Source organism: Metschnikowia bicuspidata, assembly GCF_001664035.1.
Source record: "Metschnikowia bicuspidata var. bicuspidata NRRL YB-4993 chromosome Unknown METBIscaffold_1, whole genome shotgun sequence".
NCBI classification, from domain to species: Eukaryota; Fungi; Ascomycota; class Pichiomycetes; order Serinales; family Metschnikowiaceae; genus Metschnikowia; species Metschnikowia bicuspidata.
In genome coordinates, this window is record NW_017387731.1 from 270,477 (window position 1) to 295,304 (window position 24,828).

At 44.8% G+C, this 24,828-nt stretch overlaps 7 protein-coding genes and 1 non-coding gene across 8 annotated transcripts; 3 read left to right on the forward strand and 5 right to left on the reverse strand.

Annotated features, from left to right (window-relative positions):
* Nucleotides 1-4,832: 4,832 nt before the first annotated feature.
* NGT1 (Ngt1p) lies at nucleotides 4,833-6,287 on the forward strand (the record flags this gene model as incomplete). The annotated part of the gene is made up of 1 exon (XM_018858447.1): nucleotides 4,833-6,287. One exon carries the CDS (start codon nucleotides 4,833-4,835, stop codon nucleotides 6,285-6,287), a length of 1,455 nt encoding a protein of 484 aa, XP_018713214.1.
* Nucleotides 6,288-9,081: 2,794 nt separating this feature from the next.
* On the forward strand, nucleotides 9,082-13,242 carry METBIDRAFT_38081 (uncharacterized protein; the record flags this gene model as incomplete). Its single annotated transcript, XM_018856955.1, has 2 exons — nucleotides 9,082-10,220; nucleotides 10,296-13,242. The coding sequence occupies 2 exons, from the start codon at nucleotides 9,082-9,084 to the stop codon at nucleotides 13,240-13,242; spliced, it is 4,086 nt and encodes a 1,361-aa protein (XP_018713215.1).
* A 151-nt stretch (nucleotides 13,243-13,393) lies between these two features.
* On the reverse strand, nucleotides 13,394-13,466 carry METBIDRAFT_t86. Its single transcript has one exon. It is a non-coding gene; the product is annotated as a tRNA-Arg (tRNA).
* A 1,109-nt stretch (nucleotides 13,467-14,575) lies between these two features.
* METBIDRAFT_38248 (uncharacterized protein) lies at nucleotides 14,576-15,415 on the reverse strand (the record flags this gene model as incomplete). Its single annotated transcript, XM_018856976.1, has 1 exon — nucleotides 14,576-15,415. One exon carries the CDS (start codon nucleotides 15,413-15,415, stop codon nucleotides 14,576-14,578), a length of 840 nt encoding a protein of 279 aa, XP_018713216.1.
* Nucleotides 15,416-16,682: 1,267 nt separating this feature from the next.
* Nucleotides 16,683-17,669, reverse strand: METBIDRAFT_36486 (amidase; the record flags this gene model as incomplete). Its single annotated transcript, XM_018856743.1, has 1 exon — nucleotides 16,683-17,669. The coding sequence occupies one exon, from the start codon at nucleotides 17,667-17,669 to the stop codon at nucleotides 16,683-16,685; it is 987 nt and encodes a 328-aa protein (XP_018713217.1).
* Nucleotides 17,670-18,728: 1,059 nt separating this feature from the next.
* On the reverse strand, nucleotides 18,729-20,153 carry METBIDRAFT_9103 (RBR-type E3 ubiquitin transferase; the record flags this gene model as incomplete). Its single annotated transcript, XM_018859316.1, has 1 exon — nucleotides 18,729-20,153. The coding sequence occupies one exon, from the start codon at nucleotides 20,151-20,153 to the stop codon at nucleotides 18,729-18,731; it is 1,425 nt and encodes a 474-aa protein (XP_018713218.1).
* A 1,475-nt stretch (nucleotides 20,154-21,628) lies between these two features.
* On the forward strand, nucleotides 21,629-21,880 carry STF2 (Stf2p; the record flags this gene model as incomplete). Its single annotated transcript, XM_018858280.1, has 1 exon — nucleotides 21,629-21,880. A coding segment is annotated over exon 1 (219 nt), but the record flags the coding sequence as incomplete, so codon positions are not given.
* Nucleotides 21,881-22,163: 283 nt separating this feature from the next.
* Nucleotides 22,164-23,876, reverse strand: MUQ1 (ethanolamine-phosphate cytidylyltransferase). The gene is made up of 2 exons (XM_018855382.1): nucleotides 23,778-23,876; nucleotides 22,164-23,594 (listed from the first exon to the last, which is right to left on the reverse strand). The coding sequence occupies exons 1-2, from the start codon at nucleotides 23,848-23,850 to the stop codon at nucleotides 22,519-22,521; spliced, it is 1,149 nt and encodes a 382-aa protein (XP_018713220.1). The 5' UTR covers nucleotides 23,851-23,876; the 3' UTR covers nucleotides 22,164-22,518.
* Between the last annotated feature and the right edge of the window lie 952 nt (nucleotides 23,877-24,828).

A 24,828-nucleotide genomic window follows, 5' to 3' on the forward strand; every position in this document is an offset into this window, starting at 1 on the left:
TAGCATGGTATTTAGTATTAGACATGAAAAGTGCACTAGACTGGAGTGTTGTAATTATGAGTTGGACAGGCAGTTCATGAAGACTAGCATGGTATTTAGTATTAGACATGAAGAGAGCACTAGACTGGAGATGTTATTTTAGATGGACAGGCAGTTCATGAGAACTAGCATGGTATTTAGTATTAGACATGAAAAGTGCACTAGACTGGAGTGTTGTAATTATGAGTTGGACAGACAGTTCATGAGCACTAACCTAGGTGTGTTTAGTATTGGACATTAAAAAGTGCACTAGACTTGAGATGTTGAATTTTTGAGCTGGATATAGTTGACAGTTTGTGAAGATCATTGGCCTGAGTATGTGTGGTGTTAGACATTGAGGAGAGCACTAGACATGCTGCGTTAAATGTATTAGATATTGAAAAGAGCACCAGACCAGAGATGTTATTTTTTTGATATATTGACAGTTAATGAGCACTAACATGGGTATTTCAGTACAAGACATAAAAAGTGTATGAAACTTGAGATGTTGTGTGTTTGGGGCGGAATTTTGGTATTGGACATTGACTAAAGGACTGGACATGCTGGGTTGGATGTTGGAATTGAATAAAGAGAATTGGACTTGTTAGTGTATTTATGAGCTGGGCATACTCGACAGCTGGTATTTGACATTGAATAAGGGGCGTAGTCTGGGCATGCTGCGTTGATTGTATTGGGCATGGAAAAAAGCACTAGACTAGACATGCTCTAGGTATGACTCGGATATAGTTGACAGCTCATGAAGAGCGCCACACTAGGCACATTGGGTTGGGTGTACCAAAAAATCAATGACGAGCACTTGACTTTTCCAAGCTATCCCAATCGCCCAAGCTATCCGCAGTCGCCGGTTTATCCAGTTTAGAATTTCCTCAAAAGCCGGAGTGTGCTCACTCTCCAGATTATGGTCCGAAGCCCATGGCTCGGAGGCAATAGCAAAGACAACCGCTGATAGCGCAAGAACAAAAATGCCCTTAACAATATGCTTTCTTCTCCAGATGAAAAAATAGTCTCCCAAGTAAGCCCAGGAACTCTCGAAGGCAAAGAACAAGGGAAAACAAAATACTCGAAATTCGTCTCAATGATCGTGATGTCAAGAAACAAGGTGCTCGAAACAAATGCAGGGTATTGAGAAGAGAAGCAAAAACCAGCTCTGTTCTCGACGTTAGTTGATATAGCTGTTGGAAGGGGAAGAAAAACTTGTACAACACGAGTTTTCGCTCGGTCTCAGTCGGAGACCTGCAAGAATAGCAAAAAGAATCAAACAATTGTTTTTTATACTTACCAAGAACGTTATAGCAGATGGCTTATAACCTGTGGGAAATTTGACGTGGCTCTTCTAAAGCTTACGGAGTCGTTCGGGATCTAATGAAATGTAGTTTACTGGAAAGCATTCAGCCATGATTCGAGCGGAAAACGCAATACGGATTGTGAAGTAGGAAGTTGTGGTGATGTCCCTTAAAATGCTCTCAGAGGTAGAAATTGGGAAACATTTACAGACTAAATCCATCAGTTATAGTTGGGATTCTGGTTTTAATTGTGAACTCAAAACACCAGGCGCCATATATTTGCGTCGGATGCGTCAAAACCCAAAAAAGTATCCATGAAAATCAACTCAAATTTGCATCATGTGCACGGATTACTCTTCACTGGATAGGTTTAAGACACCTGAATCCACAGAATACATGTGCATGAGATATTTGAATCGAAGCAATACTTGACATAGCTCAGTCGGGCTTTTTCATCTTGGATTATCTGCATCAATCCGAGGACTCATAACCATATGGCCATCAGGCTCAGAAAGCACCTTGAATGCCCAAAGTTGGACCAGACATTGATTAATCCCAACCTGGCAGCCGCATCTGGTGGTCATCAACCAGAATTTCATGTCGTGGTCTTCGTGAAGTAGATTGCATGACACAATTACATGCCTACTACAAGCTTCAAATCTTGGCTTTCAAGTGAGACTCGCAGTATGACCCCAGAACATACTGGGCTGTGTGGTTGAAGGTCTTGGTCGACTCTCAGTTACACATAGTCTCACAATGCACAAATCATAAAATGCTCAACATAAGGCAAATCCCGTGATTACAATTACTCAGATGAGGCTTACAAAGCAATACTCTCAATATAGCACTCCGCAAATCGAAAAAGACGCTTATTGAATTCGCTGCGCTGTATATCTGATAATCCTCAACACAGACATTACACGAGGGGTCCAAAATAGACCCGGACATAAAACCTCACACAGATATCACAAGGGATTCACAACAGACCATTACAAAGCAAGAAAAACTTTCGAGGGAATTCCAGAAAAAATGACCAGACGCTATTTCCCATAACAGGAGCATCGCTGAATAGAGGTCATCAGATCAATATTACTCAAGAGCCCTTGAAGATTACTCGATCGAGACAACCACATCAGAGATATCAAAGCTCAAAATACGGCATTAATATTCGAAGCACTTCATCATATTTTTCTAATGAAAGAGCAAGCTCATTCACTCAGAGACAAATGTACTACACATGTCAAATACTAGGAACATGCCCAGAAACAAATCTCAAGCGATGAGCCAAATAACTCAGCCACAAGCAACTTGGGCAACCTTCTGGCCAACATCTCCTCACACTAGCTGGCACTAGTATGGCAGAGCCAAATTAAAAAGTCGAGTGTTTTGCCACCCGTGTCATCGCAGCCATTTCATGTTCCATTGCCTTATCTACTATGAAGTGCGATGGACCGATCGCGGTAACATTTCCCCACAATCTCCTGTAAATACAACGTTACATTTCCAGAGGCGTTGATCCAGTTCCTGCACATGCGCACTCCAGGGCTAGCAGATTCCTAGTCGCCGAAAAGCCATTAGCAACCAAGAGTCCTGGAATGCAAATATCTTCATGGTTACGGTTATTAAGTAAATTGTTTCTTTAAGCGACCGCTTAGCGACCGAAATCAGAGGCGCACGTAGGAAGCGATGTAGAAGTATTAGACGCGAATATCATCGGGAAGCTGGCAGAAATTCTAGTAGGGCCTGGCCCCAACAAAATGAAAATTTGTCTTCTGAGAAGCAGCTCCATCTCAGGGCACTCACTTTTTATTTCACGCAAGTCTTGGTGGTACTACTGAATCTGGTACTATCATGAACATGACAAGTAATCGGGTGAAGCTATAAACTGTATTATATAATCTGGTGCTTCTAGTAATTTGGTTCCACTAAGGGATGCGATGTTATCTGGTGACTCTACATAAATTGGTTCTAGTCTGAAACGTGTCAGGAGTCTGGTAATGCTTTCAAATGTGACGAAGCAAATGGCCTGCCCTCAATAACTCTAGGCCATGTCATTTTGAAATTTTATAATCACAAAAATTACGGAAGTTCAGGTAAATCAGAAAGGCCCAGCAAAGCCATGGCAATTGCAGGAGCTCGGATTTCCGTCACTAATTTAAGTCTCACGTGCTGCAATGTATTTTCTTGCAAGGCGTGGTCCAGTCATGCAAAAGACTCCTAATTCTTGCCGTAATACTACTGAGAACCAATATTAGTTGATTTGCCGAGTTTGATTGCTCATCAGTTTTGCTTATTTGCTTCCGGTTTTCTTGTTTCTTCTCTTCTTGCATTTCCAATGTTCTACATGGGCATTGGCCAGAGGGCGGGGAAGCAGAAGCCTCTCGGCATAACATGCTTTTTTCGCACAGGCCTTGTTTCTGGGCATCAGGATTAAGTTCTTTACTAGGACACCAAATAGTCCACTCCATCCAATAGCTTTCCACAGAGTAGAACAGGCTCATATTTTTTCTCCAGGATGTACAGTCTGCTATTGTTTCTGTTATTTTCGGGTTACGCAATCTCAGAAATCCCAATCGGGCCTAGGGCCAGAGCCAGGCGCGAAAACGGGCACTGCGGAATAAGGCCTCTAATTATGTCAAAACAGCGAAAAAACAGCAACGAGCACAATTGAAGAGCGAGGTCATGGATATAAAGCACACAGAAATACATGGACAGAAATAAAAAAATCTTTCAAGCAGCAGCCTCTTCCGCCCGCCGGAGACAAGAAAGCACCAAAGACACGGTCACGTGACCGCACGGCGGCCGCAGCGCCGTATCCAAAAAGATGTAGCATCTTGCAGACGCACGCGCGCAAGCCCGCGTCTATATGCAGAAAATGCAACATCGTTCTCGATAGCGATAACCGTTTTTCCAGGTCACGGTTCTCTGGGCTTTTCTGCCACCGTCTGCCCCGCCACTTGAAATCTGCACTGGAACCGATAGCTCTTTGCGTGTTATCTCGTACCCCAGTTTTGGTGGTGTATATATACTCATGGTGGGATTGTGCCTAGCCGTCTATTTTTTGCTTCCAGCTTAAGCACACCTCCCAGACGCATAGTACTGGTCTGTTTTAATAGTTTGGCCTTGGTTCTGTTTTGTTTCTGCCCTGGCCGTTTGCACTATAATTTCTGAGCTTCTTCTTTGCTTCCAACTACTTGCTAAGACTTGGGCGCTTTGTGTGAATTTTGGCCCTGGACTTTGAATACGATCCTGCCTTTGAATACGATCCTGCCTTCGAATACGCTTCAAGCTTAGAACACGAACCTGCCTTAAGCCGCTCTCCTGTCTTGAATCTCCATCTGGCTTTTATTTACGCGGTGGGCTCTAATCGACCTTTTTGTCTAGGCTCTCATGCCCATTCAGACCTCATTTGAGCTCGATTATCGAATCCAATTGAATCCAGCTCCCTTGCCTACCATGTCCTTGGAATCAGACGCCGTCAAACCGTCAGAAAAAAATACCATCAACACCATGGTGGACTCATCCTCGGATGTGGACCACACGGAAATCGTGTGCCACAGCTGGGCCGAAATCGAGGCCTCCGGAAACTGGTACGATCGCCGCTACGTGTCGTGGATTCCGCCCTTTTCCCACTCGACAGTGCAGATTGTGTTGATGTCCTTTGTCATATTCTTGACGCCAGGCTGTTTCAACGCCATCACGGGTATCGGCAATTCCGGAATCAGCGACCCGACCGTGGCAGATAATGCCAACGTGGCTTTATACTCGACTTTCGCCACCGTGGGTGCTATTGGAGGTGTTGTGTGTAACACCATAGGCGTACGCGCATGTCTTGTTTTTGGCGGCACGGGCTACATCATGTACACGCTTTCACTCTTGGTGTACCACTACAAGGAGAACGCAGGATTCTGTATTTTCGCCGGGGCCTATTTAGGTGTCTCTGCCTCGTTCACGTGGGCGGCGCAGGGCTCCATCATCATGTCGTACGCGTTGGAAAACAAGAAGGCTCATGCCATTATGATCTTCTGGGTCATCTTCAACTTTGGTGCTGTGATCGGCTCCATCATTCCTTTGGTCCAAAACTTGGAGAGTGGCGAGTCGAACGTCAACGCCGGCACTTATGTGGCTTTTCTTGTTTTGATGGGCTGCGGTGTCCTTTTGGCTTGTTTCTTGCTCCCCATGGATAAGGTTTACAAACCCGACGGCTCAAAAGTCATTGCCAAGAAACACCCGCGACTCCGTGATGAGATCCGCGGCATGATCAAGGTTTTGGTCCACGAGCCCAAAATCTACTTCATGTTCCCCATGTTCTGTGCGCTGAACTTCTTCTACACGTACCAGTTCAACGAATTCAACGCGGTGCGGTTCAATGTCAGGACTCGCTCCTTGAACTCACTCCTCTACTGGTTCTCGCAGATGGTGGGTGCCATAGTCTTGGGCTTAATGATGGACTCTCCCCGGTTCTCCAGACCCACACGTGCTCGGATCGGGTACGCAGTTTTGACTGTCACATCCTTGGCCATTTGGGGCGGTGGCTTGAAGTTCCAGATCGGTGTCACAAGAGAGACCGACGTGGTTTTGATCGATTTCAAGGACGGCCTGTACATTGGACCCATGTTCTTGTACATGTTCTACGGCGCCTACGACGCCGTGTTTCAGTCGTTCATCTTTTGGGTTTTGGGCACTTTCTCCAATAACCCGAAGAAGGTGGCGTTGTACGCATCTTTTTACAAGTCTTTGCAGAGTGCCTTCTCCGCCATTGCTTGGCGGCTTGATGCCATTGGCGTGCCCTACATGTCTATGTTCGCTGCCTCCTGGGGGTTAGTGCAAGGCTCTCTTTTGATTGCTGCTCCATTGGTCTTGTTTATGATAACAGAGACCACAGACCCCGATAAGGACGGGATTGACGAAATCATGGAAGCTTCCGAGTTGCGGTCTGTCACCTCACACCCGCAGAAAGTCTAGGTTGACTCTGCAGTCACTGCCAAGTAGTTGCGACAAACAGAGAGCCCGCAGTGCATCAGAGCTGAAGTCTCGAAACACTTGGGGGAGGCGGGCCTTTCATAATTACCATCCCCTCATACTGTCCAGGTGTGTATGTTTCTTGGTGTAGCTTTTAGAATTTATTTACATAAGAATGTGAGTAAAATACAGACACGAGTGTTCGATTTTGACCCATTGTGATAAAGCTTCATAAGCTCACTGGGCGGCCTTTGATGTATGACTCTCACATAAAGCAAACAATCACGCACAATCCAATAAATACTCACTTTCAGCGGTCTTGTAAGTACACATACATATGATAAGGTTGCAATTTGCTTGGCTACTCTTTCGAAATTAATACACTCCCTAAGACTGTTAGGCTGAATATTCAATGCACGTCAAAAGCTTTTCATTGGGTAGTTCTATGTCGTTTTTATATCTTCTAAGTCCTGTGGATCTAATTTCTTTGCAAAAGATTTTGAAAGCACGCATTCATTCCGGTCCACAGATCAGCACCCGATAAAATTGAACTTGTCAAGAGATAAACCATTTTGTAGCATGGACTACGTTCTATTTTTTTTTGAATCTTTGATTCATTAGCTGATACATCGTTATCTGTTAGACTTATGATGCTAAAAGATTATTTGCGCAAACTATAAAATATTAAGCCTTAATTGTTGCCAAACACTTCATCCATTGCCCCCATATACGTTCTCTTGAATGTAATCTTTTGAATATACTTATGTTTTTTGTCACAAAAAAGACGAATTGAGCTCAAAGATTTACCTCTCAAGCCCCTATGCTATACTCAGATCTGATCTTTGCCATTCGTGAAAGTCTTTTCTCGTAAATATTCTTTCCATGAGCTCGAGCTTTATTAATGCGAACAGTTCTGGAAAGCTTTTGTTTCAGAGAATTTGAGGACCTGTAAACTTCTTTATTCCTTCTCAGTGTACACTGTTTTCCACCTGGCTTCCCCTCTTCAGATCAAACTTCAAGACTCTAGCAGAGAATAGTATTTTTAATCGCGAAATCTATAGGTGCAGAGATTGTAATACACTTTGAAGTCAATCTTTGTTCTAGTGCGTTTATTACTTTTTGAAAAATTCTTTTTCAAGGTATTTTGGCGATATTATGGTTTTTCTCTCATTTAAAAAAACAATTTAACTTTACAATAATTATTCCTCACAATTTTACGATTTTGTGAACTGCACCTCCTAAAAATATAAAAATGATCCTAAAAAATTAGAAACAGCATATAAACCCCATAATTTTTCCACTACTATATTTTTAGGAGCATTTTACAGCAGGAGATAGAAGAAACTTATTCATATCTTCAATTGTGCTGTTCAGCTCTTTTTGGGATGTAAGTAAATGTAGGGCCCTATGTGCAGGTAAACAAGGTGAAAAGACAAATCATATCGTTTACAGAGACTAATACTCAAAGTAACTGCTGTGGAATTTTCTATAAAAAGAGTATCTGGAGTCGATGTATGAACGGTGAACGGTCAAATTTGTTTTCCTACGACTCTTTGACTCACCTGATTGGTGGATCGCCAAGAAAAGATGGCAACATTACTAGCACTGAAATTCGGCTACTTGGTTCCAACGCTACGAAAAACAGACTCTCCTTCTTAAATTTCGTGTTTATCGATTTTGGGGTCTCATTAGCTGAATGACGACATGAGTGAATTGAAAACGTCTATAGAATACCTTGCTGAACAAAGCAATTATCAAGAGTCAAAAACAAAGCGCATATGTAATTCAACCAGTTAGGAATGATTTCGTTTTTACAGAGGATCAGCTTGTGCATCTATAGCAGAACCTTAAAAAATTGAACACTTTTTTCAGTGGCAAGTTGTATTGGAAGAAAATAGGTGGTGGAGTCAGGAGACAATTATTGATCGGAGGAGAGGCGACTTCTCTGAGCGTCATTGAAAGACCCAACACATAATTGAACGGTCAGAGAGGCTCTCCTATGAATTTTATTAGATTAGCACTTATGCGCGAGATGCGACTATAGCTGAAATCGCCCACCGTACTGAAATGAACAAACAAAAATATTAAATGCTCGGTTGGATTGAGTATGCATATTTTATTAATTGAGGACCGCGGGTCACGTGCCACGACAAAGACAGGATGCGCGTCTTAGAGTAGTCAGCCAAAGAATACCTTAGTCTTGCTTCTCTCCAAAAGCCAGTGCCAGCTCTTGGCGTTTAGTTCATTAGCTGTATGCTAGTCTAGATTCACACAAGGAACAAGAAACTCTGCCTGCGTGGTAATGGGTCCGAACAGAATCTATCAACTGACTCTTTGAATGCGCGATCAATGAGAGAGGGTTCTATTAACGAAAAATCAAACTAAGCGAAAAACTAGATACGGAAGCTTCAGAACACGGACCAGATCTGCTCGAAAAGCCCCAAGTTTCTGTAGCTATAAGCATACCAGTTATTTTGAGCATGTGGCCGAATAGTCGAAACCTCAGTGTACAGTAGCCGCTGACACATTTTACCCCGGATCTGTGCGCGCCCCGTTTCCTGGCCCTATTTTCCGGGCCTGATTTAGGCGCGATTCTCTGGCCCCACTGGCACCGTCCATTCAGGCCCCATCAAAACCTCGGAGTACACCCTCAGGCGACCCACAACCATAACAAAAATCACACGCTTGGACCCCGACTTTTTCAAAGCCCCAATAAAAACCGCCTCTGCACCCACAGGATAAACGACACCGCAAAAGTCGTCAGTCTAAGCACTCGTTCCCAGTCTTTTTGGGCTCTATGACTCTCCATTTCACGCCTGGCGATGCCAACGGCGCACTCAGTTCTCACCACCAGGCCCAGTGGCGCAACCACCACATTGTCGCCTACGGGCTGGGAAACAATCTCATACTCCATAGTGTCACTGACGGTCTGCGTCGGAGCCTTCAGACAATCTATCTTGCTGGAGACTTGACCTCCGTGGCTATAAACGAGCACACAGGGCTCATAGCGCTCTCATGCGGCACAACTGTGTGTATTTTCCGGCCTGTGAACGAGTACATGTCCGTGCCCAAATGGACCGAGGCTCTGCGCTTCTCGCCAGATTCGACGCAGGTCAATTGTGTGAAATGGGTGCCCCAGGAAAACGAATTGGCCGTTGGCTCGGATGCCCTCTGGCTCTACCACGTGGTTCTTGAATGCGGCACCGTCTCCAAAACCTTGCGCTGGACCAGGTCCCAAGCCGCGCCTGTGGAGATGCTCGACATCACTGCCGATGGCAGCAAGCTTGTCTCGTATACAAGCTCTCGCTTCGACAGTTTTGCCAAGGTGTGGATGCGGCTCAGCTACGGCAACACCACATCGCTCTTCGACCTTGTTTATGCAGACCACAAGGCAGAGCAGTATCTTTGTTTTCTCCAGTGGCGGGTGCGTCCCGTGGCAGTCAAACTGGACCTACACAGCAGCGCTTTGGCGCTGATGCTGCACATCAAAAACATCCGCAGCTTCATGCCGAATTTGATCCTGGAAGATAATGATATCTTGTACACAGTGACCAACGACAAGATGCTCCACGTGTGGGCCACATGTGAATTTAACGGGCATAGCTACCTAAAGCTATGGAGCCAGTATGACCTCACGACCGCGTTGGGCGACGACTTCATGTCGTTCTTACTCATCAATGGGGCTCACGCGCAAAATATATATGCGTTCGTGAAAAGTCAGATTGAGAGCAAAAAAAGTGGGAACGCACTTGATTGCGAGGCGTCTGGTGCAGATTTTCTCATACTCATAGGGTCTAAGAATTCCCTTCTCGTCCAGATCTCAAACGTGACTTGCAACCCACCTAATAGCATAAAGTATGACGCAATCTGCATTTTCCCCACATCCCAAATTTGTGTCCCCCGCTATAATCTTCAGGACGTGGTCGTTGATGAGCTGTCCCTTACACTCGAACACGACAAGAACATGCTCCTGGGTGAACTCTCAGCTCCAGATAGCCTTTCTGTTCAGAGATCAGTGGACAAATTTCTCACAGGAATGCTTCCTGTGGCTTGCACAAACACCATTTCGCTGCTGGACAGCTTGTCGACCATTAGTTTCTTGATCCACGACCGTGTGAAAAGCACATTAAGGGCCGTAGAGCTCAAACTTGGAGTACATCCAGAACTCCAATTGAAAGAAAAATTTCAAGGCCACGGTAAGTCGGTCAAAAAGTTATACGCGTCCTCCTCTTCACACGAGGGCAACATTATGCTTTCACTGCTGAACTTTCCTGATCATAACTACATATGGGAGCCGTTTGCACTTGAGAATTCGGGCAATTCTTCGATGGCAATTACGAAACGGTTTTGCCTTAACGTGACAAGAGATCCCAATGGAAATATTCACGAACAAGGGATCGAGAACGCCATTCTACTCAATGACATATATCCGCCGCACGATTCTTGCAGACATCATTTGGCAGTGGTTTTCGAAAAGGGTGGTTTCTTGAGTTTATGGGATTGTGATGGTGAGACAATGGATGACAAAGAGGTAGAATTGGTCACTCGGATGGAGACCTCAGGTACACATGATTCCCGCTACAGCTCGCCTAAGGCTTTCTTTCTGAAATCTCTCTCTGATGTCTCGTATGTCATTGTGGCTATATACGATCCATCAACAATTGAGGCTTGGAGAATTGATGTCTCGCAAACCGCAAATGGAGATGACGGCAGATTTTTCTGTGAGAGGGTATGGGCAGACTCGCTTCCAGGAAATCACTCTGAGTTATCCAGAATAGCAACTGTTGAAACGTTTCTAGAAAATGACATCACGATAATTGATCAAAATGGTTTGTTGAGATCAATTGCCCCAGAATACAACTCGGATAAAAAAATCATTAATTGGAAAGAAACTCGGTTGATACATACAAACATTGAAAAGGCATCGCTAGTCCATGGGGCATCACTTGTTAGTAAGATTGCCATTGTGAACCAAAAGGGAAACACTCTCACAATTTGGGACAGTAAAACTGGAGTTCTTGAATACGAAGAAAACTTTCCTGAAGAATACGGGCCTGTGAGAGACCTTGATTGGACGTTTCTTGGCTCGATTGGGTCAACTGCAAATACTCTTCTTGCAGTTGGATTTTCCAGATTTGTGCTTTTGTACACACAGCTCCGTTATGACTATACGAACAAGGTATCCACTTTTGCTGCCTTGAAAAAAATCGATATATCCGATTACTCGTCACATGAAATTGGGGATCTGATCTGGTTAGATGACTCGTATCTCGTGATATCCAGCGGTAATCAATTTTTCATCGACGACAAATGGGTGCAGTTTGGCCAAGGAACGGAGGCATTGAGTAATAACTCGATAAGCTCCACTATTAGTCAGTTGCTATTGGGATACAAATCCGATCAGTCAAGATACCCAATTGCCGATCTAGTAAGGATTTTGAATGGTCCATTGCCAGTATATCATCCGCAATTCTTAATTCAGGCATTATTAATGGGTGAGGTTGAACTTGTTGAAGCAGTCATGGTCAAGCTTCTCAAGACCCTTCGTACTGACGCTGATATTGCTTGGAATCTTGATATTCAAATGGTTGACTTGATGACTGTGAAGGAGACTAAGAACATTAAGAAACGCTCGTTACTTGATGCAAAGTTTTCTGCGCATGTCGATATATTCGACTCCTTCAACCCAAATGTGGCAGATCTTCTCTCAGAAAAACTCATTTCAATTTCACTTCCTTTATTGACCAGACACCAGCAAACTACCTTGAGAAACCTCGTAATTCTCTTGAACAAACTTGCCCCTTTACGAAATTCATTGGATTCAAACGGGATGAAGTTCATGTACGGGTTTGAATTATTCAAGTCCTCACATAAACAGAAAAGGCTTACTATGAGGGACATCAACTGGGCTGTGCACAGCGACCAGAAAGAGATGCTCTTTTCAACAATTGAAAATCACTATCATAGGCTTACTTGGAACTCAGTTAAGGAAGTAGGATTGGCATACTGGGTGGACGTACACAGATTGAGAAAAACGATGGAAAGTGCGGCCAGAAATGAGTTTGCTGACGAGAGAGACCCATCAGGAATTGTGTCTATTCTTTATCTAGCAATCAAGAAGAAACAGATTCTACTTGGGCTATGGCGCACTATATTTCATCCAGAAAAAGACAAGGTTGTTAAGTTTTTATCCAACAATTTCTCCGAACCCCGGTGGCAGTCTGCAGCTCTCAAAAACGCTTTTGTTTTGCTAGGAAAGCATAGATATATGGATGCTGCATATTTTTTTTTGCTTGCGAATAAAGTGAAAGATTGCTGCATGACGTTGTGCAATAAAGTACAGGAATTTGATCTTGCCTTGGCAGTAGCTAGGGTAAACTCAGATGAAGATGCTGTGAGAACTGTGTTGGAGCATTATATCCTACCCGAGGCTCTTGAAACAGGTGATAGATGGACTACTAGCTGGGCTTTCTGGGAAATGAAACTCAAAGAGATCTCGATTCAAGCTTTGGTGATGTCTCCCATTGGTGTCGTTCGGAAAAATGCCGACCATTTTTCAGAATCCTTTCTCAAAGAAACAGAAAAGCTCGAGATCAGAACAAAAAGCAAGAGCTTTTTGAGAGTAGACCCCATGCTAGGTGTGTTGTACCAAACGCTCAGAACTTCGAAACTGAGATATTTGGAAGGGTCTAAGGACGTACTGCCTGAAGTTGAATTTGAATTTGTGGTTCGATTATCGTCTCTCTACTCAAGAATGGGCTGTGATTACCTATCACTTTCACTTCTTCGCAACTGGAAGTTTCTCGATTATTCGCAATCTAGTCAGTCGAAGGAAAAGGACACCATTACCAAGGGAGCGCTTACGGAATTCTCGAGTGTGACGAAACAACAAAAGCTCGTTCCAGAGCCTTCCACTTTTGAGGAGCCTGACATGAGTGCTTTCTCATTCGGTTTCTGACATTAGTTTAAATGTGCTTAGTTTTTTCAACAGGGCTTTCGCTGATACAAAAAAGATGACAAAAAAGATGTATAGGGTATATTAAGATTTGAAAAAAGAAATTTACATCATCAAAATATTGACTTTTTATTCCCGAAAAATATAAAAAATAAACCTCACCCGGGACTCGAACCCGGAGTCTCCCGCTTAGGAGGCGGATGCCTTAACCATTTGGCCAGAGAGGCTGTTGGTGATAATCAGCCTTGAAGATGGGATCTATCGACAAAGAGTAATGACACAGATAATTCAATGTATTCTTGAGAGTTATTGTTCGAATGCTTTGTTCGAGTTGGCATATATCTTTACGTATGATCTTAAGATGCGGCGACTTAGAGAATAGCCCTACAGGCCGTCAGAAGGCGTGGCGAGTCGCAGGAAGTGGGATCCTTAAGTCCGCTACAACCAGCCGAGTTGAAGCGACTACTACAGGAGACCTATCCTAGGAGTCGATGACGTAATATCCAATACGTAAACAGATACGTGCCATGAGGACTGTCCAGGCCGTGACTAACGGAAGGGGACGGGCCGAGCTAAGACACTTGGTACGTAGCTGGGAGCTGTTTAAAGGTTTTTATATATATTCGTTATATAGTTTTGCCCCTTTAAGCAGATGAATCTACCAAAAAAAAAAAAGTTTCTAATTAAACGAATGAGAGTATTGGACAGCTATCTACGTACTCGGACTGTGAGAGAAAATTTAGGATAAAGATCAATATCAATGAATAATATAATTTTGACATGGGTTTTATCTTACCTTTATTCTTATCATGTATCCTAGGTGTTTAAAATTATGATGTAACCAAGGAGAAGCCTCGGTGACTCTTACCACTGTAATATCTTTGAAAGAGCACCAATTAATATGATGAAATGTGATGCAGGCCTGATGAATGTGTATCTGCATCGAACATGTCTGGCGATCTTAAGACGTCAAACTTGTTAAACGTGCTAAACGTACCAAACGTGCCAAACGAGCTGAAAGTGCCAAATATGTCAAAGTTTCCGGCTATGTGCATAAACTTTTCAATCAATGACGTAGTATACAATACGTAAACAGACACGGGCCAAGAGGACCGTCCAGGCCGTGATTAGCGGTAGGGAGCGGGTCGAGTTCCACACTTATCTAGGGCTGGTTAAAGGATTTTTACATATAGTGCTGTATAGTTTTGGTCCTTTGATCAGATGAATCCACCGAAAAAAAAAAAAAAAATTCAAGAAGACACAAATGTTCGTGCGCCATCAAAATGATCAGTGAAGCCAAGTTGCGCAACTAATCCGAATATACCTGGAGTTTTCATTAGTTAACAGCAGCCCGGCTGCTTTGAAGATCGTCTTCGTAGGCCTGGAGTATGAGCGTGATTGCAACAAGTACACGTGTGTGGAAGTCGACCCCATCGTTAGAGTCGGGCTCTCCTGTAGCATAGTTGTATAACGTGAACATCGAGCATTTTTTTGTTTTTTTGAACACTTTCCACGACAGATGGTGTTCGAATGTTCCCCGTCGATGGGGAGACAGGTAAAAAGACCGGTCATGAGAGCCGAGCTTCACCAGGAAAAGATTGTGAAGCCGGCCACCAAGTAACGGATTGTCTTTTCTCACCTTCAAGGAAGAATTCAAGTCATCCACTAGACTCGCCTGGTCTGGGGTTAAAAGGTACAAGTCATATATAAAATGGTCCGGATTCATGGCTGAGTTAACGGCCTTCACAAAGCGGAACCGCTCATTGTCAATGTTGAAGTCCACTATTGGAAGTCGCGAGTGCACGATGATGACAATTTCGACACCTTTGATCTGAAGCCTGTATCGATAGTATCCTATGTATTTGCGCCGGAGAACCTCCCCAATTGGCCTGTTATCAACCTTATCGTAAAGTCTGTCTGTCGCTTCAGGAGCAGAAGCACATTCAAAAAAGTGAAGATAAGTTGTGTCACCGAGGCCCATCCTTATTGAACGCTTGGCAGTAAAAAGAGGTAAGCCGACGGATCTGTTCTGGTTGTCTTTGGCGCGGGAAAAGTCCTGGTGCTTCTTCGATATTTTACAGTATTCTTGAAACATCCGCAAGGCGTTTTCAGAAACAAAAGCTTTGAGACTCATGCCCATGAACCCACTTGCAATGACGTATTCCTGATATTCCATGGCCGGGTAACTTGGAGGTGCCCCCAGATTGAGATGGTTGAGCCCGGACACAACCGGAGAAAGTTTAAGAAAATCAGCTTCTTCCGGGTAGAATTCAGCATCCTCCGGGTCACGAGAAGAGAGTTGCACACCAAAGTTATGTATTTCTTGTTTGGAATCCATTGCCGCAATTCCAAAGTAGCAGAATGGTGTCTGGCAAAACACAAAGTGCTGTTTTGCAATCCACGCCTATCTTCTCTCCATGGCTTTGCGGCAGTATGTGCAGGTCTACATAGAGGCGAGTCATTCGAAACTTGGGGAAAATCATCAAGCTGCAGTATCATGACATTAGCGCATGGCCATGAACCTGTTGCTCATTCTAAGCCGTAAGACATTTTTAGTAATTCTTTTTTCCTTGGTGCAGCAGATTTCACGTGGAATTAGCCCAACCTAGATATTAGGAACCAAATTCTCTATCATACTCATCGATGGTTCATTATTTGGCATAGTTCAGACTCATTCGTTTTTGGGCGCGCAGAAGCGGAATAAACATGCCGCGCGGCTTCTATGCGTATTGCTTCCTGGAACTAAGGAGATTCGGAACCAGAAAACTTATTGATAATAAATGTAGAGTTGTGGTATCATTATACCTGGAGTTGACTGGAACTTATATAATCAACCTCCAAAGAACAAGAGGCCTCTCACCCTCAAAAAAACAAAAAAACAAAATACAAAAAACAAAAAACAAAAAACGAACTTTTCAGTACTCGATGGGCGATCCGCACAATGTGCAATTCATGTGACATACTGGATATCTGACACTTGTAGTTTGCAATCCATTTACACTCCCTCGTAGATTTATGAACAATAAGCCGGGGGACATCTAATCAAGTCTTTGCCTCTTTGATGAACTAGTGTGTCGTCTAATGAAGAAATACCTTTTGATGAGCTAGTGTCTCTTTTGCTCCAAAATGACGTCTTTTCAATTAATCCAATTTTCTTCCTTCATTAGCTCTTTAAAATTCTTTCGCTGTCAATGCCTAGCTTCACTCAAACAAGCCCCTACGAATTGTTCCTTTGATTTTGTGGACTAAATCACTGATGCTCACATTTGTTGTAGAACTCGAAATCTACACGTATTAGATTGTTTTTGTTCTATTCCCCTTTTCAAGGCCTAAGTTCCCTAGTCCATCAAACGTTTGTCTATCATACCCGCTAACCTCCATGCCCTTCTTCATCATGTCTAATTCTATCACGTCAGTGTATTGTCATGTCTCCGCCATGACGCTTATATCTCCACTTCGTGGTATATCATTTCTTCCGAGGCCCAGCCCGCCGAAGCCACTACATCCACACTGGGATTGGAAGCATCAAGCGCATCGCTCTCTCCTTTCAAAGGATCGAATTGCATGATGCTGGAAGAGCCACCATACAAGACCTGATCCTCTATACCGACACGGTTGCAAATGACAACTGTGGTGCGCTTTGTTTTCCTCGGAAGCCCGTTATATGGGTGGGCCAAAAAAGGAAAGAGCCGCACAATCCAGTAATCCACTAGCGACTGCGTGGGTACTCCCGCGTTTCCCAAGGAGTTGGCAGCGATCTGGTCTTGGTAAAGCGCTGCCTTATTTGCCTTTTCTATCTCCGATAAACCTTCCTGGATGGACGGAGAATCCGAGGAAAGCCACGCGGTGGGAACGATGATTAAAGACGCGTCATTTTTCCAGCAGTTCATTGAAAACTCGAACTCATTGAAATCCGCTTTGAACTGGTACGGATTCATGTCCATGCAGATGCCAATATTTGCTGTCACCAGGCCCACTTTCTCACCTTTCGCCCCAGTTTTGTCAGGCAACAGAAGCGTGAACGGAGGAAACCCACGCACAGGATTTTCTGAACAGCCCCAGGCTTCGTCTGTTTCATAGAGATGTGACTTGCGGTAGTTTGAAACTACATATCCTTTTTCATCCACCACCAATGCAGAGTTATACGTGAAGGACCCAAATTTCTCAGGGTACCCTATCACTGTAGTGCATTTAAACTTCTGGGAGAGCAACCTGGCAATTTTGAAAGAAGCCCCCTCGCCGGATTTTTCGAGATAAGGCTCGATTTCTTTAGCCAGCTTGAAGTTGTAGCCGGTCACTGCGAGTTCCGGAAGTACCAAAAGATCGATTTCCTTCTGACAATCCGCCATCATGCGGTTGATTTTCGCCACATTGGCTTCCACCTTACCCAAAAGTGGGTTCAACTGAAGACACGCGATTCTGAGCCTCATCTTCAATATCGACAGGCTATCTGGGGATCAACTCTGGTCTCGATGGATTCACAATGTAAGCCTGGCCAGGCCAACCTTCGCCAGTGAGCATTCGGCCGGCGCACGACTAGGATGCAAGATTTACCTCGAAATCGCCCTTGGGACGATATATTTCACCCTTGAAGTCATTCGGGACAGCTCTCCAAATAATTTGTTTGAGGATAACCGGTGTGTTGCTATAACCTTCGTTGCTTTTATGCCGTACATATTATGATGGTGAGTGTTCCCAGAAATTATGTAATCATCCGTAATTCAATTGATAGAACAAGTTAGTAGAACTCAAGTAATTTCCTGCAAGAGAAAAAGCTCCCATAATTGTCGTAAAATTGGCTAGTATGTCAACATAGGGTGTGAAGAAGAAGTCCATAGTCACAAACTATTTCTTTTCGCCAGTATTCCTCCCACATTTCCGGCTCAGTCAGTAAGAAAATAGTTTCGTGACCCATGGCCGTATGGGTCATGAAGAGAACCAGTAGGCTATCTTTCTAGAAAATAAAACAAAGCGGCAAAAGATCTAAGCTCTCTGTATACTATCGAGAAATAAGGCGTGTCTCAGAGATGTGAAGAAAATGCTCTTCAATCTTTCGTAATAGTCAAGCGAAATATTTTCTGGAAAAGACCACCAGTTGTATTCCTACTGGTTTTATATGCGTGTCTTTACGAAGAAAATATGCAATAAGGCTCATGAAATCGTGTTCTCGTGTCAGTGACACTCTCTCTATCTGATTCCTACAAAGATGAAATACTATCACTTTTCTCGGTTGAACGTTCTCAGAATACTTACGCCATCATTGTAAATACTGTCTTCAATCCACACGAGGATCACTGAACTACTAATCCACGACACATTTAAATCATGGAATGAGGCATAAACTGTAAACTACAAATGAAAGCGATGTACTGTTCAAGCCTCAAATTGCCACCTGTCCCAGAAATGGTATCTTGAAAACAATAGACAAAGTTGTCTTCTTGATCGCACCAATACCAGAAGAATGAAAAGAGCACTAGCAAATACACAACCTAATCCAAGTCCTCTGTGCCTGGCATCCCCTGAAACAAACGGTTATAGCATGAACTACTTTTGTCTTTGAAGTGATCGTATGGATGATCCTGGTCCAAATAAGCACTGCACAAATGACAGAAAAACGTATAACAGTGTGAGCACCTCATCTTGTTACAGCCCTCCAGCCTCTGGACGACTATGTCACAAGTAGGACAGGTGCTGAAATCGTGCAGTTCTGTTTGTAACATTTCATTGAATAGCTTGTCCATGGTGTATTCATCAGCCACTTTTTTGAGAAGTTCATGTCCGTATTTGCACCTGAGTTCGTTCCCCGCAGGCGAAGACTTTCCATCGGCAATCCAGACTTCGATATCTTCAATCGCTATGCCATGATACAACCTCTCATCTTTTTTTCGGGAACAGTCGATGCTGCTACTGTGAAAAGATTTGCGGCATGTATTGCAAAAAGCATACTCGCATTTTCGGCACACAACAAGCCGGTCCTGGGTGTTTTCTCTAAAGATCATTGCAGGACAGTGGCTGCGGGGACATGCAACTAGCCGCATGGGAAATAATTTGGCAATTAAAGCATGCTGGTGGGCCGCGTGAATTGTGGTGTATTTTTCAAAAAGCGCTTTTCCAGCTGCAGTTTGGCCCAATATGCGCTGGAGCACATGTGCCTCAATTGGAGGGTCCATGATTTTACGCTTAAAGTTTTCAAAATCGAAGTTTGGTTGTGTGGCGAAGTCTAGGCGGAGTTGCTTTTCTCGCTCTAGAAGCGCTAGTCTCCCACATTCAAATTCCGGACAGTGTACTTTTTCGACCTCGCCTGCTTCAATCAAAGACTCGAAAAAACTTCGGACACAGGCCCGGCAGAATACATGCCCACACCCTGGAAACTGCACGCACTTTTCTCCCTTCAAGCCTCGCTGGCAGATCTCGCATGTGAACGTCGACGCATTGAATGCTAGCTGGCTCTTTTCCCGGTCATACGCTAGAATCTCGTCGTAATAGTCCCGACTACCTTTACAACTTATATAGTTCCCCACAAGTGTCTTGGAATGTTCCAGTGCTTTTTGTTGGAGGAAATCCACCATCGCAAATAAAACCTGGTCTTTTGTATTTCGCCAGATCCCTAGCATTTCTGAGCAGAAGCCCCCGAGTGTTTCCGGTGGGAAAGCGGATGAGGAGATTCTGATTTCGGGGGGCTCTTTGTAGGGATATAGCTCCGGGAGTTGGAAGCTAAACTGCAAAGGCGGGAGAGAAGTTACGCAGCTATCCTCTACATGGGTTTCCGACGAAAGAATCACTGGCACAGGATTCTCAAGATCTATAGGAATACTCACTTTCCCTGAGAAGGCCACAGCATCGATGACTGCCAAATCCAGATAGATGGCTTCTATTGTCTCGAGCTCTTCAGAGCGAGCATCAAATCCGTCCATGGCTAAAATTGCCTTTTTTATGAGAATATCGAATGCAATAGTTTCAATACAAGAAACACAATTACATATATGTCGGGTGGAGCCTGCTTATGCTTGTGAATCTGGGTTTTGGTGCTCTTCAAATGACCTGATGGCAGATCAGCAAACTGGTCACGTGACACACCGCGAGACAGTCACCGGTAGCTTGCAAAAAGATAACCACGTTTTGAACGGGCAGTACATTACTTCCAGCCCACGAGAAAATAACAGCTAATCAGATGGCACTGGGCAATGAGCCCTGTCACGCGAGTGAAAATACCTGATGTGGCCAAACGCAGTCCCATTCAAAACGTCCCAATTTCTTGTATATAATTTGAAATCAGTTGGCTGAAATGTCCCATCATTTGAAAAGTCTTGATTAGGAGCAATAGCATTGGTTTTGCGTGGTCTTTCAATTACTGAATTATGGTGGTATGAAAGGCTGGCGAAATATTCAACACTTGGTTCCATAAACGCAGGCGATGAGAGAGAAGCCATAGGAAAGCACCTCACCAGCTTTATGCTTTTCAAGGCTAGTTAGATTTTCGCGCACAGCATATTTTGGGACTTGCTAATACTCACGTATCAATCAAGGTTTTAGCATTTTTCAATATCGAGCATGGCGCAGCCAAAGACTCGAGAAGGGTGCAAAATATTTCATACTTCAGAAGAATTCCATGCATGACTCGCAACAAGTCAAACAGAGTAACGTAAACATGCACGCTATAGTTGGACCGCGGCGTGATGCTGTGGAAATAACTCCACACTCTCTTGGCAACCATGTTGTGTTTCATCAGTTCTCAAGATAATATGGTCAATTCGTGTGAGTCGAATAGCATGTTATCGTTGCTTCTTTTTAGAATTCTAGAACAAAGTACTCAATACTAAAATCTGGCTAAGAAAATTATTAGTTGGCAATATCAAGCCAAGTGTTTAAACGAGAGGGTCAATTTGTTCCTACAGTGGGGAAAAGAAAAAAAGCCCACTCTGATAATTTCTCAAGTAAGGGATATGACTCATTGAGAAAGAGGGGGAGGTGAGTGCTTGGATACGAGATGCGTATTTTTCCTGGGCGCAGATTCTGCGGCGTCACGCGTATATTTCTGACACCCCACACTACGCTGCGATCGGCCCACCCCGCATTCCGGCCCTATCACGTGACCGCAGTATAATATCTGTTCAAGCCGTCTCGTTTTCCTTGTTTTGGGGACGCGCCTCAGAGGAGCAAATAGATAATATTTCTTTGCTCAGTCTATCCTCGCAAGCGCGTCTTTCAGCGTGGTTTGGACGTAAAACGGGACCGCATGTCACACCACAATAACAATCCTGCACAATGACCGATCTCGTGCATGGGGTCATTCCTCGAATTTCAAGGAAGATCCAGCTTCGAGATCCGCCCCGTATATAAAGGGCCAACCCCCCTATTCCTTTTTTAAATTATCATACAATTTTACAATTGATACTACAAACAAGACCAAAACACAAGCAACATGACGAGAACAAAGAAATGGACTGTACACGAGAAGGCGTCGACCCCCAGATTTTTCACCCATAATGGCCATTTTAATACAGACCCCAATAAGGTCAACAAGAATGGAAGCGGCAAGTTCAACTGGGGCAAGCCAGGCGACGAGCTTATGGATGAAAGTGAATTTCCTAGTACGGGCAGACGGAATTCAAACCACATGGCAAATGAGCAGGATATGCAAGACATTTCACGTGCCTGTAATTCCAAGCTCGACTTGAAGTAGGACGCTGGGAGTCCACGCATGTCGCGCCAATATATAGTGAGTATTGAGAAATACTGTCAATTTCAAATACAAAAAACATGATTTATGGAATATTTCACAAAGCGATGTAGTTGAGGGGGTGGGGATGGACAGTAATTAACTTTACCGCTACGAGTCAAAGTGCTGTATCACATCTTGGATAATGAAACTGGATCGAATGGGAACGAAGAGAGGAAGCAGCGCTTGCAGTGATACTTTATTGCTTGGATCTTTTATTTTCGCTGGAACTACGCCTTGGCTAAATTCGCTTGGATCGTCATGGAGTTGAATTTATTGCATATTGCTTTGCACTACATCTGCTCGGAACACGGCTCTGGAAACAGCTGCTGAACATTGGAAGCAGAGACAATACTTGGGACAGCCCCAGCGTCACTTCATGGAATTAGAAAAACGCCGACAGCCCGCTACGCCAAATCCAGAACCACACAGCCAAACCACCGATATCAGCATCTGGGTGCAGCATAAAGTCCGGAACGAAATTACCGGCACAGGGTCCACATACTGGAACCACAGACTTGAAGCGAAGGTCAAGTCGGGACCCTAGTTTGGCCAGGCCTCTACCGCGCCTCCTCGGCCTTCAAGCGCTTCTCGACCTCCGCCTTCCAGCCCTTTCTCGCCTGGCGGTCCTCGTACGCCTTTTTGTTGCTAAGCACGCGCTGCACAATTACCTCAGTATTAATGCCCGAGTACTTGTGCTGAGGAAGCTGTTCGAAAAGCAGCGCCACGTCCTCGTACACCCCAGCGGCAACGGGCGTGGCCCCGTGGAACACACGGACTACTTTACCCGGCAATTTGTCCATAAACTCACCGCTGGGAATATATGGGGCGCCAATCACGAGCGCATCCACGTAGCGGCATTGCAACACACAGAGCGCACGCTCAAACAAGCTCATGATCGGGTAGTTGAGCCCCTTTTGCTCGTTGATCACCTTGTCGTCATGGAGCCCCACCACCACTGCAGCCCCGGTCTTGGCCGCCTCCACACGCACCTGGCGCAACGCCTCGATGTGGCCCGGGTGGAAAAGATCAAAGCCACCGTCCACATACACAATGTCGCCCTGCGCCATTTTGGCCCGCACGCTGGCGGAGGCCTCCACGATGTTTTCAAGCGGCGCTGGCCCGCCAAGATTCACCCACACCCCCGGCCCGCGGCCGAGTCCGGTTTCGTCGGACGCGTAGTTGCGGATCCGTTCCATGGCGCCGTCGGCGGCTAAAAGCGGGTGCTGCGCCAAGGCGCCCGTGGCCCCAAGCGCCGGCAAATGGTGTGTCTTGCTCATGAGGAGCATGCGCCCGACTAGATCCGTGGTCAGAATGTTGGGCGTGCGCCGCACAACCACAAACATGCCCAACTCCTTCACGCCCTTGTAGCAGTCCTCGCCGTGGGCGTCTGTGGTGATGTCGTCGCCATGCACCACGTATTTGCACCCATATTTGGCTATGAATGCGGGGTCCGTCACGTACGGCGCATGGGGCACAGCCTCGGTCAGCCACTTGCATGCGTTGACTGCCGCTAGCCGCTCATCAAGGGCCATGACTACGGGGCCCTTATTGTGCAAGATGTCCTCATCTGAATGCACGCCTACAAAAAGCTCTTTGCCCAACTGGCGGGCCTGAAGCATGGCGCCAGAATGGCCTGCACGCTGGTGTTAGTATAGAAGGGTTAGGTAAATGTGGGACTGGATTTTTTGTGGCTTGCCCGTGAATGTTTTGCGGCTTCTTTAGCCCAGTTTTTGGGGGAATTCTTGGGCGTCGATAGGGCTCTTGCTGCTCCCATCCAAGGTCCTTGTCGCCATTGCTGCCTTCCGCGGTCACGTACCATGGTGGGCAAAATCAAAGCACCCGTCGACCCAGATCCGCTCGTTCTCGATGCCTGCAGGTCTGGCGTACATTTTGTGATTTCTGACCAGGAAGAAAGAGGTGTATAGTTAGGTAAGATGGGTGCATTTTGCAATCGGACGTGAACGCTCACCGGGGCATGTGTACAGGACACCCCTACATGCAGATCTATCTTTACTTCTGTGCCACGTGACGCCTGGCAATTTCCTCCAAAATTCCGTGGGCCAGGGATACAATCAATTGGCGGGGAGTCTCAGATATAGTCAAAAGATCATCATTTATTTGAGGACATTCACAGTGATGCGCGGCTTGCAAGTAAATTTCTCGCACTGCTAAGTTTTCTCAATCGGGCGCGGGATTAAAAGAGGTCTATGATCTATGATTGCCATGATGCCTTTTCGGGATCAACTTTTGATATAATGGGGACTCAGAGCTGCGGGAACGACCCTGCTTTTTTGTTTGAAAAGAAATAGGTGCCCGATTCCTTAAGAGGCACATCATCATAAGAAGTCCTATAATTGACATGATAACCATTATTTCACTACTTAGAACAGGCTCATTTCTGTTGATAAAGGATCTGTCTTCGGTATCACATGGCAGAAACTTTATTTAACCTTTTGAATCTGGAGGTAATACACGATACCAGTCGAGCACAAACGGCTCTGCATGAACACGTTATAATTTTGCTACTTATATCAGACGAGTCCTGAATCACAGGAAGTATAGATTCAAAAAGATATGTCTTGATGGAAAAACTAGAAAATGGGCGCCAGCGTCTACTCATCACTTATAGCCCATCACTGAATGCCATACATTAGACCTGAAGCTAAAGGCCCAACCCACTGCTGAAACTGGAATCATTGGCTTCCTATCGAGACACAAACCTCTCAAAAAACTAAAATTTATCTTGAATCGTATGATTGTGGTCCTCAATTTTGGAGTAGAAATGACAACCTCAGGTGAGAGCTAGGTAGGAACTGATGAAGAATAAAGTTTCAACATAGCGGCGACTGGGAGGACTTTATCCTAAA